At 33.0% G+C, this 13243-nt stretch overlaps 2 protein-coding genes across 3 annotated transcripts in view; one reads left to right on the top strand and one right to left on the bottom strand.

The window, feature by feature from the left end:
* LOC126682302 (metal tolerance protein 10-like) overlaps positions 1 to 13243 on the top strand; it is a 34786-nt gene that overhangs the window by 3746 nt on the left and 17797 nt on the right. The gene's annotated exons all lie outside the window — the stretch shown is intronic.
* LOC126682301 (O-fucosyltransferase 23-like) lies at positions 2919 to 5031 on the bottom strand. 2 transcript variants are annotated; one of them, XM_050377932.2, is made up of 3 exons: positions 4891 to 5031; positions 4505 to 4555; positions 2919 to 4389 (listed from the first exon to the last, which is right to left on the bottom strand). In XM_050377932.2, the coding sequence occupies exons 1-3, from the start codon at positions 4902 to 4904 to the stop codon at positions 3117 to 3119; spliced, it is 1338 nt and encodes a 445-aa protein (XP_050233889.1). In that variant the 5' UTR covers positions 4905 to 5031; the 3' UTR covers positions 2919 to 3116. The 2 variants fall into 2 exon arrangements, with proteins under 2 accessions (XP_050233889.1, XP_055961960.1); XM_056105985.1 differs by having other exon boundaries at positions 2919 to 4555.

Below are 13243 nucleotides of genomic sequence, written 5' to 3' on the forward strand. Positions count from 1 at the left end.
TTTAGAAATTGTTTGAAATTATTTTTTAAAAACTGTTTTAAACTATTTGAAGCCTTTGTAAACCGATTGAAACTATTTTTTTTGAAACTATTTGAAAGAGACTGTTTGAAATTGTTTTTAGAAATTGTTTTAAACTGTTTGAAACCTTTGTTGACTGTTTGAAACTATTTTTTTGAAACCGTTTGAAAATATTATTTTTTAGGACTGTTTTGAAACTGTTTTTAGAAACCTTTATAAACTGTTTGAAACATTTATAAAATATTTGAAATTGTTTTTAGATAAAGGTTGTAAATTGTGTTTTTGAAATTTTTTGGAACTTTTAAAATCTTTATAAATCATTTTATACCATTTGAAACTGTTTTGAAATTTTTGTAAACTATTCGAAACCATTGTATAAACTTTATTTTAAAACGGTTGTAAAACTATGTTTAAGAGACCTTTTGAAATTATTCGAAACTGTTTTTTAATAAATTTTTTATTATAGAAAATAAATTAATAGTTTACACTGATTTTTCATTTTGGAGAAGTTATGATCGTTGGTTATGAACTTGAAGCAAAATTTGAAGTGATTTAATTACGAATTAGAAATTTGAGCGGATCGGAAAATATTACTTTTTCAAAAATTATAAATTAAACATCAAAATTTAAAAATTCATAATATTCTAACTATAGAGTTGACTCTAGACGCAATCCACAATTACATATTCATTTAAACGAATAAAAAAATTATAGAAAAATAAATAAATTACCAATCTGAGCATCCACTTCTGAAATTATCTCTGAAACTCCGTCGACCAAATCCGTAGACTTTAGGTCTGACGTAAAATTTTCATTTTTTAAATTATATAAAATTTTCCTTTTTGAAACATTTACCATTTTTTACATTTCCGGTGAAGTCCATTAGTCGGGTACTATATCTTCCCGACCCAGCCTTTATATTTCAAAACATAGCACACTTCTAAAAAAAGGCCAAATGATTAAAAAAGGTCAAATCTTTCATAAATGTTTCACAAAAATCTGAACCTTTCAATTTTATCCAATTTGTTCTGAAACGCATAATTTCGTTTCAATTATATCCAACTACATGTTTTGCTTATATGGCGCTGATGTGTGGCAATGCCACATCAGTGCCACGTAGGCGCCACATGAGCAAAATTACATAATTGGACATTATTGAAATGAAATTATACGTTTCAAGACAAATTGGATAAAATTGAAAAGTTTGGACTTTTGTGAAACTTTTATGAAAAGTTTGGCCTTTTTTGGTCATTTGGTTTTTAAAAAATAATTAAACTTTAACTTCTATTGCATTTTATAAAGTTTGGAGCTCGAAATTGGTAATTATCAAATTAAACTTAGACTTTAAAACCAATAAGTCACTTCAGTAAAACTTTTAAGTTAAACTTTAATAACTCGTTTTTAACTTAATTTTTTAATAAATCTTAATATGAAATTTAAAACCATTTTAAAATTTTTACTTTTTAAAATGGTATTTTAAAATAGTTGGTTAAATTTTTAAGTTTTAACTTAATATCACTCACTTTATCGATCTATTGTAACCTTTATAACTCATTTTCCTTAATTAACTTTTAAAATTACATTTAAATTACTTTTGAAACTTATTTCGTTAATTAACTTTTAAATATCGTGTTTTTAAAACACCTTTTTTTCTATAACTTTCAAGTCGAAACAAACTACTTTCAACTTCTTTCATTCATTTTCAATGCAATTTTAATACTTATTTAAACACATAAAAACTCTAAAAAAATGGTCCTGGTCTTGAAAGCGCGAACACCGTCTTAAGCGTCGGTGTGCATATCCCACACACCAAGGCTGCTGTGCATAAGCACAGTAGGGCTGTGCACTTTGCACATAAAACCAGCATATGCTATGTTGTGCATAGTGCACTGTTTCTGCTGTGCACTTTGTACAGCTTCTGTGCTGTTCACAACAAGGCTGTGTACGAGCACAACGACGGTCTCCTGTCACCGCTCTGCCCCGACTAATCTGAGCCTAAAAACGCTCTGTTTTGACGTTCCAATTTTCCGCAATTCGCCATTTACGTGCTTAATTCTCAAATCATTTTTCTTCATTTTTGGTTGAAAGTTCATTTAAGTCCTCTATTTTCACTCACTAAGCAGGTAACCAAGTTTAGTTGCATTTAAAATTCCAGTTCTTGTTCTGTTTTTTTCATTTCCATATTCATTTAAGGAGAGTTTCTGGCAACAACAGCTATGCGATTTGAGCTATAACTGATTAGTAATTAAAAGCTTTACTAAAAGGTAAATATTCCTACCTTCCTAATGTCAACTGCGTATCTGTAAATTTTCTTGCATAGTTCATTCGTTTACATTTCTATAAATTTATTGATTAAGCATTAAGACCGAAAGGATGAGTAAACAAATTGGAACGAACACTGAGATCGATGTAACATCAAAGTCCATTTACCCTTAACAGATTATATTTCATTCAAGTTTAGTATCTAAAATATCTTCCAATCTAATCTTTGTTAACAATAATGCATTTTTTACTACGCATCTTCAAAGATTGCAAAATAATGACTCCATAAATGACAATGCATTTACAACGCAACTTCAAAGATACCGCAGAGTAAGTAGCAACCAAACTGAAATATGAAACAGAACACGTCGAAACAGGTAATAAAAAAACTGGAATTCTTACCAAGAACACATTTCAGAAGCGTTTTTTTAAAACATAAAAATGAAACTCCAAAAAGTAAGATCGAATGCAACATAGTTTATCATGCAGGTTGGGAGAAGTTTATGTATCCTTAACCCGAACACAAATCAAACTAATTCTGTATGAACATACAAAATCTATAAACTGTCACTCAACTCTATTGATTAGTTATCCATTTCATCAGCAAAAAGATCAACACAGTCGATATTACGTCCATGTCTAGAGAAAGATCAAGTGAAACCAATTAATCAATTTCATGTATGTCCTAATACACAAAAGGAAACAAAAAAAATCAATGGAAACAAAAAAAAATCAATGAAATCTGTACCTAAATTTGTGTTACCTGCTTCTTCACATTCTTTACAAACTAAAAGAACATCTTTCAGAACTAAACCAACCAAACAATTTAGCCAGGTTCAGCAAGAGATGATATTAGTTCCATAACTAATTGCTTTAAGACTCGAATCGGACATATTTGTCATCCATCTCTGAGGGCTATTTGATTCCCCTTTTATATTGTATGCATAAGAAGGCCATCTAACATCCATGCCACATGAACTTGTTACACCCATTCTAATCAATTTCTGTGTCCTTTCAAGAGCTATCAGACTCGAAAATGTCGAGAAACTGTTACCGACAAACACATCAGCCCTTGAGCACACTTCATAGTCTATTGCTGACTGAATCAGATACGGATACTTCTTGTAGATTCCATCTACACCCAGTTTTTTCTTCTCATAAGGATTAAAACCATCCTTCCAACCAGCGAGTATCGAAGGATCTTCAAGAAGACTGTCAGCCACGGCAAGATAAACAACAGTAGGAGGTTCGATGCCTGCAATGTTACCCACGTGCTCCATTATCTCTTCCTTGCTACTACAAATTTGGTTTATGTTTGATCTTCGCTCCAAATTCTTACAGTGGATCATCCAATCTATCTCAATCCTCATATGAACTGCTACGTAAGGCGCTGGCTGCACTAAACCATCTGAATCGGAACTTCTCAATTTGTTTCCAATTTCTCTAATCTTAGATACAACTCTAGATGCTTCGCTTTCTATTTCTTCAACCAAAACTAAGCATTCAAAAATCCTAGCATAGTCCTTAACTGGCCAATGATCATGCCACAAAAACGGGTTCTTCCCAACTATCCGAATCACCTCATAGCCATCATATGGCTCCTGGCTAAACTCTCTCAATTGATTCATATCTCTCTCTACCGTCCACTTCCTGCCACTTCCTTTCTGAATCTCATATAATCCAGTTCGATTTCTAATATCCGAATATCGGCCCAACTGTACGAACCCATTACAGAGGGAATTGAACCTCTGGAACTGAAAAACCTTATCAAATGAAATAGGCTGCAACTGATCTATTTCCTTATAGAACAATGAGGCACTCAAGCTGGGCATTAAAAGAGTTCGGTTGAGCATTCTAGCAGTAAGACATGATCTGGCAAATGCTATCTTTTGATTGTTCAGTCCCCAAACAATCTGAGGAACCTCTAAAAACTTATCTTTACCGATTCTACGATCCGATAGATCGCGATTACTGCAATTACGGATCAAATCATGATTCTCCTGATTGATCCTACCAAAGCTAGAGACTGAAGGAACCAATACTATCCTAAGAACCAACATAGTAAAAACCAACAAAGCAAGACATGTGCATGCTACTGAATCCAAATTTCTGCCACAGATTGAATGCTTAAATTTAAAGTGCATGTCCATTTAAGATTCAAAAGACCAAAACTATGGATCCAAACTTAAATCAGAAATTGATTATTAACAACACAATTGTAAACCTTTTCAAAAGAAGTTGTTTCCATCTGAAGCTTTCCATTAAATCCAAAGAACTGCAAAAAATACCAAAGAAAAGAAATACTCATCAGAACAAGAACTAGAATTACACATGCAACTAAATTGAAAACCCCAATTCAAAGAGCTCAGAGAAGAATTTATTGTCCATATGAAACAACAGATAAGTGAAGAACAATTAATGAATTACGGTGAAAACTGACAAGAACCAAGAAACTACCGTAAAAAAGGACAAAAAGAAAGGGATAAAGATGATCATGCATGGAGAGGCTTGAACCGAAAGAAAACCAACAACCCAACAACATCATGACGACCAATGTCCCAATCAAAATAATATTATTAAAATATCAATCACTTTTTTTAATGTAATCACCTCAGTTTGTACATTTGAAAATGAAAAAGGTGAGATGTTATTGACGGAGAAACCTAAAAGAGAGTCGAAAAAAGAAGTCAGAAATAGACAGAGAACAAAGGACACATCAGATTTTATTCGTCAGAATGATCCAGAAAGTTCAAAAAAATACGGCAAATCAACTTTATTGAATAATTGATCCTGACCATCACTGAACATTCGAGTTTTTTCATTTTAGTCATTAAACTATTTTTTTTTATTTTGATCACTAAACTTTCATTTTTTTTTATTTTAATATTTCAGGTCAAAAATGCTTAGGTGGCAGCCGGAAGTTGACATGTGACAATCGAATTTTTCAAGTTTTACTTTGAAAATTTATCACATATACATAATTTCACTTTGAAAATGAGTTTTTAGATCAAATAATGCATATATGGCAAGTTTTCAGGTTAAAAAAAATTAATTCCGGCTGCCACCTAAGCAATTTTGGCCGGAAAATACCAAAATAAAAAAATGAAAGTTCAGTGATCAAAATGAAAAAAAATAGTTTAGTGACTAAAATGAAAAAACTCGAAAGTTCAGTAGTCTTCAAGATCAATTACCCCAACTTTATTTATTATTTAGGAAATATTAAACAAGACAAATAGTCACTGAAGGGTTGGCATAATGGCCAAGTCCCTTCACCAAGTGAATGAGGTCGGGAGTTCGACCTCGATTCTCTCAAACCGTGGTTTATCTATTTTAAAAATACGTAATAGTAATAATTAATTTTCGCTAATATAGAATAAATTTATTTCTAATAAAAAAGAAGGAAAAAAAACAAGACAAATATGAAAAGGGCTTTTTGACAGTTGGGAAGAGCAGCAGTGGCATGCAGATGATGAGTAGTGCTTTTAGGTTGGCATTTAGGCAAGCCACGTTATGTAATATTTGCATTACCATAAAATGCCCCTCAATATATCTAATATTACTCAACAATACCTAAACACCTTTGATTTACCAAATGCCCCCTTTTGCCTATAATTCAAGGTTAGTTACAATTGATTCAAAATAGTAGTTAGTTAGAACTTACCAAAGTTCCGGCGAAAACTCTCTAAGGCAAGACTGTTGGTCGGACTGTTAAATAAATTATAATGTTTATCATTATGTAAGATTAATATAGCCTTTTTCTTCTTTAATTTAGCATTTAATAATTTAATATAGAAATGTTAGCAACGCAGGGCTCGCACATTCTTCATGATGACAAGTCTTTAATTACTAAGATATTAAAGGCAAGATACTTTTCGTGACACTTATTTTTCGTAGCTAAATATTCAGGTAGTAGCTACAGATAGAGAAGCAATCAAAGTGCAATTCCGTTGTACTTGATGGATAACGTTGAAGGTGAATGAAATGAGTATGTTCTTGATAATTTGTGCTCGCCAACTGATGCCTATTTTATTAAAGTATGTTCACAGCAAACCTAAAGTGAAAGATAGACTTCTCAAACATTATTCGACAAAGGAATATTTTCGGTAAAAAGTGTGTATTACCTGGATATTGACAGTGAACACAACCCATAATTCTCAAAGGTAATGGATACCAGAGTGAAGTACTCATGGAAGGCAGTCTGCCAGCTTTACATTCTCCCAAAAATCAAACATTTTGCTTAGAGATTTTTTGTCACAGTGTTTCGACGAAAGGTTCTTTGCAACACATAATCAAATTCGGAGATGGATTATATGCTTCATGTGAAATTTGAGAAACGATGGATCATGTTTTTAGGGAATGTAGCTGGGTGCGAGGCATCTGTTTTGCTTGTCATCTCGGCATGGTTAGGAAGCAACATTCAGACGTGAACTTTTTGACTTGGGCAGACCGATATTGGCAGAATTTTGAGAAAGAAGACATAATCCTTCTGGGTAATTTGTTGGTCCATATTGTTTGCGCGAATCAACCCAGTTTCAAAAAAAAAAAACGACATTCCTCACGATGTTTTCCTTCACCTAAGCCATTCAACGCACTCTAATTTAAATGTAGCAAATATGAGGGAATCTCCCCATAAGAACCCAGCCAAACAAAAACGGGTGAAGCCAAAAGAGGGATGGGTTAAGCTGAACTCTAATGCTGGCAAGGTTGTGAATAATCTCTAGGGCCTAGGAGCGATCTATAAAGACCGAGAAGGAGTTGTTCTAATGGTTTGCAACAAGACCATATCCACAGCTGGGGTTCTAGTGATAATTGCTAAAGCGGGAGCTTTAATTACTTTGGAGTTTGGACATAATATAATACGCTGTAAATTTTTCGTTATGTTTTTGACTTGGTTCAGGAAACAGGTTGGATTTAGCATTGTGACACCTAATTGAGCCTTAATTTGTATCTTGTATGTGTCACATGTGTCGTGTGAGTTTTTGATGTTGATTTGATTTGTTTCCAGGTAATTACAGAAGCATTATTCGCATGCTGTCTTGTGTTAGTAAAACGTTGATATCTCACTATTGCACCATTGGATCGAGCCCTTTTTGGATATGTTGTTCCTAAGAGTATTTACTAGCATTCGTGCGAGTGTATCGTCATTTGGAAGGTTCTAACTTTAAAAACGACTACTAAACCGTTGGGCTTTAATTGAAGCCCATGTAAAGCCTGCCAGATCCTGTAAATAGATCCCTGACTCGATGTAACCAACCCTCATTCGACTCTACAAACCCTAAAACGACTTCATACACTGAAAATACATATTTTCTTCATTCTCTCAAGTCCGGATGCGATTCTGAACGCTAAGAACATGATTTTTAGTCCTTCTCGGAAGATCTAGTGGATGTTTGCATTAATGCTCATCGTTAGTGGCTTAGAGATTGATTTCGGTCCATCCCTTTGTTCTTTGGTAAAATATATTTTAATTACTATTCATACATCATATTTGGGTAACGTCTATCATTCCTTTCCATTATATGATTTGTTCTTCGCGTTTGTTGCATATAAATGCGATTTTCATGAGTTATGATTGTTGAATCCATATGAATGCTTTGGTATGATATAGCTACTGTTTTAACATGATTAATATAGTAATTTGAGTGTTTATAATCTGATGTTACATGATTCAAATCAATGATGCATGATTAATTATGTTTAGGCAATTTCTAGTGTTTTGATGATATCGATTCATATGGCGATTGTGGAATATGTTTGGATATAAATGGTTTTTAGATATTAGGCATATGTATGGTATGTTACTGATCTAATATGTTTAGAATCGATGCCGTGTGTTGTATTTGGTTTATGTTTGTTAAAGATGCAAAACTAGCGATTTTTACGTCGAAATAGCAATTTACAACAAAATAATTATAGCTGATCAAAAACACCAAAATAGCAATTTATAACAGTTTATAGGCAAAGCAAGTTTATGGCAAACAAGCCCAAAAATCACCTGAACATGCTTTCTAAGCGTTTTAATTGACTGGGATTTTGGAATTAAACATACAAAATATATTGATCTATCTATTAACATGCTTCCTATTAATTTTCATGGTAGTTTTATTAAGAACATCAAATTTGATCAAAATAGCAATTATTAGCAAATTTTGACAAAAATAACTAATCAATCATGCATTCTAATTCAAAAATATTTAGCAAATATGAACAGAATTAAATAAAAAGTAGTATAGGAAATATAGAGGATCCTTAGAATTACCGTTTTAAGTCCTTGACTCGTTTGTTGGCGAAGAGGGTGCAGAATCCAGCTTCGAGTCTTTGCAGGACTGTGTTCTTAGAGAATTGAAGCGTATTTAGTTGTTTTAGGACTAGAATTAAGTGCGATTTGATTTTTCTGTGTGAGGGAGAGTTCGGCCAGGGTAGTACTTTTCTAAGGGGAATTCGAATTTTTGGGTTTGATTTTAGTGCTCTGGTCCGACCTCTAGTTAGGCTGTCTTAATGCTGTATTTATAGGGGAAATTAGGGTTAGGGTTTAATAAAGTTGTCTAGGCTTGAAAGAGTGTGAATTGAAAGATATTAAGGTATTAGGATTAGCTAAAAACACTACTTTTTTTAATAAAATTCGTATCTCATCTTGGTTAGGGGTGTGCAAAACCGAACCGAAACCGAAAAACCGAACCGAACCGACAAATTCGGTTCGGTTCGGTTTGAGATTTCAAAGAAATTTCGGTTGGTCGGTTCGGTTCGGTTTTGAGTTAAAAAATATTTCAGACAGATTTCTATGTAAACCGAACCGAAATAACCGAACCGAACCGAAATAACCGACCGAACCGACTGGTTCGGTTCGGTTCGGTTTGAATTTTTTTCTTTTCCTAAAATTTCGGTTCGGTTCGGTTTTTAAAAAAGACCAAAATTCGGTTCGGTTCGGTTCGGTTTGAACCGAATGCACACCCCTAATCTTGGTGGCTAAGCAAAATAGGGTTAAAAGTTTATTTTGGCGCCCGAAAGTATTAAAAACGGCTCTTGGGCCCTATGGGTTTGAATATGGTCAATTTTAGTCCGTTAAATTTGTAAATTGGCCCATAAACTTCTAAAATATTGCAATTAGTCCAATTTCTGGACTTAGACTACAATCTCTTTGGATTTTTATAGGTCATTTGCGGCTAATTATGCTATAATTCTCCAAGTTCACAGCTGTGCACTGATTATGCCTGCTCGGATTCTAGCAAGCAAATCGATAGCTCGTCACCCGGACAGATTAATCTGGAAATCATCATTGGACGCTTCAGTCCCTTATCACTTTTTACCTTTCTAGAAAATAGGTGTCTAGAATGTCAAGAACATCAATCATGGAAAAAAAAATATATGGCTAAACGTGTAATTATACCTAAAGATCCGTTCAGATCTGACCATATGTGGCATGTGAAAGTGATTTAAACATACAGAATGTCAAACCTCGCCTTACTTAGCATGAGATTGACGGTTATTTAAAATATATTTATCTCCAAATCAACATTTTAAAACGTGTTCTATAAATAATTAAGCACAAATATATGAAAAACCTTTTATACAACATTTTAATTAAACCAGTATATGAAAACTAAATATTGTTACAAACTTTTATATATATGATTCAAAATACATCTATAAGTACAAATATATTTATTATAAACCAAAACATCAAGGCATCTCAAAACTCGGAGATGTGGCCAACCTCTATGTCTCAAGCCCAAACTCTAAGCCCAACTCCCTCTCTAGTCAATTGTATTGTAGATTGCCTTGCTAACTGAAAAGGTTTTAAAACAACTAAAATGAGCGAAACCTCAGTGAATAGACATAACAAGCATAAAACATTTATATACTTAAAATAAGTATATCATATAGTAACGAATACTTACAACACAAAATACTTTTAAAGTTCATCTCAAAAGCATTTACAAATATAAACAATATCAAAACAATTTCACTTTAAATATGAAATGTAGTTTGTATTAATCATCAATTATAACATTGATATATTACCCTATAACAATAATATACACCATAGACTTGTAATCAGGAACACAACACTGATCTACAGTCTAACCAACATATCTAGGAACACTTGATGGCTAACCCTTCTCCATCATTAGCACGGCTCAGCCCTTCTCTCTTCACTGACCATCAATCAAGTGGCCAGTGTCAAATGCGCATAGACACTCATAATATCTCACATGTACATATCACTAACTCAGCACATAACCAGGTGCATATCACAACTCAGCACCTCTCAAATATGTACCATTACAGAGTAGGCATATCATATAAAAAGAAATCTCAAATCATTTCATCAAAACGCAATACAATTCAATAGTAAAACCATTTCAAATCTCATTCAAAACTTAACCAAATCAAACGACTATTGAATTGCCGAAAGGTATTACACATTCATAAACAAATACTCATTATATCAAAAGCATCAAAGCTTTACTAAAATCAAACAATTATATAGATTCAATTCAAAACTTCTTTCATTTTATACAACATTTACCAAAGGTAGTATTTGAAATATTAAAACAAGGCATTTCATCGAACACCTTTCGTGCATTCCAAAACAACCATATATGACCATTTAAAACACAATAAACCTTGACATTTTGAATATCAAAATAGCATATATATTTCAGTAGCAAGGGCTAGTATATCTACTCACCACACAACAACCAAAACTACTCCAAAATAACGTCACAAACTGCCTTACTTTCTACTTGCACCGCCGTTGCCAAAACGAGCACCTAAATGAGTAATGTACATCACAAAACACCATCACAATCACATATACATACTCATACAGATATCTAATACTAATTTAACCTAAATTCAGCCCCTACAAATGAATTTCTATATGATTTATGCATGATTATAAACTTAGTACCAAATCTGCCTTAGTAGGCAGAACATTAAGCCTCTATTCAAACATGTCCTGTGAATAGTATAGACAAAATTTTAACACACCCGTCGGTGAACTTTTATCCCTTTGAGTCTAGAATCCAAATCAAAAAGAATTTCATAATTTCAATAAATAAGCAATGAATTATTCCAGTTTTAGTGAGGTCAGGTCAAACTGCTTTCACAGTTGAAGCAATAAAATGTCGCGGTCGTGTTAGATATCAAAACGACAGAATCAGATCACACTCAAAGAATACAAGTTGTAGTAGACACTCTAAAATTTCTGTGAAATCAAGAATTACTCGATTTGGAGTTATATAACTCGACTTATGTGCAAAATACAGAAGCTAAAATTTCTGTCACAAAACAGAACAAGACCACAACTAGGTATGCTATAGTTCAAAGCATAAATAGATGAAAGAACTTACCAATTCTGTTTTCCCACACCTTATAATGACTTAAATCATTGATAATTGAGGTTTATCTTCTGAAATGAAATTAGGGATTAAAGGATTTCAAATTTGCTCTCTTAGGTTTTAGGTTTCATTATATGTAAGAATAAAGAGGCGCTTTTTAACTTACTCTAAACACTTATCCTTATATATAACATATTAAGATATTTATAATGTTTAAAATCAGAAAATGAATAATGTTGCCTTGAGTTCAATTGAAACCTTAAAGATTCAATTCGTTTCAAACTCACGAAATCAACTTAGTTACCGACGAACTCCCATTTCAATTGACATGCTAAATAAACTCTAGCGTTTTAATGCATGATAATGAATATATAATATAACATTAGAGTATGGGTGTGACACAGAACACCTTAAAACACATGTTTCTAATATAAATCTGGTATAAAGATGACATAATCATCAGAATTAACAGTTCTAATAATCATGACAATCATTAAAAACAACGGTTTAAGCAGTTTATCAATTAAAACAACAATTCTTAGGGATCTACCATGCAACATGTGAAAAAGTGATAGAGATGAATAGAGGGTCCTTAGAAGTACCTTCCTGAGTTCTTGGCAGATTTTTTGGTGATCCAAATGTGGAATCCAACTTCGGATCTATGTGCAGTCGTTCGTTCTTGAGAAATTAATGCGTATTTAGCTTAATTCTCCATTGGAATTGACTGTGAAGTGTGTGCTTTTTTGGTGTATGATTCAGCCTATAGTAGTAGATTTAGGGTTTGATTTTCAATTTTGGTACGTACTGGTTCCACTGGTCCAACCATTAGCTAGGTTATCCTTGGGTCCTATTTATAGTAATTTAGGTTGACCTACGGTTTACTACGTGTTCGTATTGCATCAGGAATGTGAGAGTGTGTGGAGTGATAGCTTTAGAAGTCAAATTATGATTAGCCTTAAGTTTAACATTTATCTAATTAATTTATTAGTTAAAATTCGAAATTAATTAAATATGCCACATAAAAAGCGGTTAAAAGATGTTTTTGGTGGTTAAAAGTTTTAAAAAGTACTTCTAAGACTATGAGTTTGGATTTGGGTCAATTTAGCCCGTCGAAATTGTAAATTGGCCCATAAACTTTTAAGGTATTATAATTAGTCCAATCTCTTAGACTTACATCTCAATTTCTTTGGATTTTATAGGCTATTTACGACTAATTACGTTTTAATCCCTCAAGTTTTACAAATACAGACATATCTAACCAGCTTGAATCTGACAAGTGGACCACAAGCTTGTCACCCGGACGAATTTCTATGGAAATCATCATTGGACGCTTTATTCCCTTATTACTTTTAACTTGTCCGGAAAATAGATGTCTACAGTCAATTATTATCTGACAATCGTTACCTGCTAGTTAGCTAGCTCGTCCACCTTGCAGCAAGTTAATGAGATGGGGCTTTGGTGGCTGACGATTGTTGGCTTGAGATTGATGATCTCTGAAATAATTGTCTAAGGCATGATGAAGCGCCTTGTTGACTTAGGGCTTACTAGTAGATATTAACCAAAGCTGACGACCGTCAACTTCTAATTTGCCAAAATGCTCATTTTTCTACATAATTAAA

The sequence above is a fragment of the Mercurialis annua genome, linkage group LG5 (genome assembly GCF_937616625.2).
Source record: "Mercurialis annua linkage group LG5, ddMerAnnu1.2, whole genome shotgun sequence".
NCBI lineage: Eukaryota > Viridiplantae > Streptophyta > Magnoliopsida > Malpighiales > Euphorbiaceae > Mercurialis > Mercurialis annua.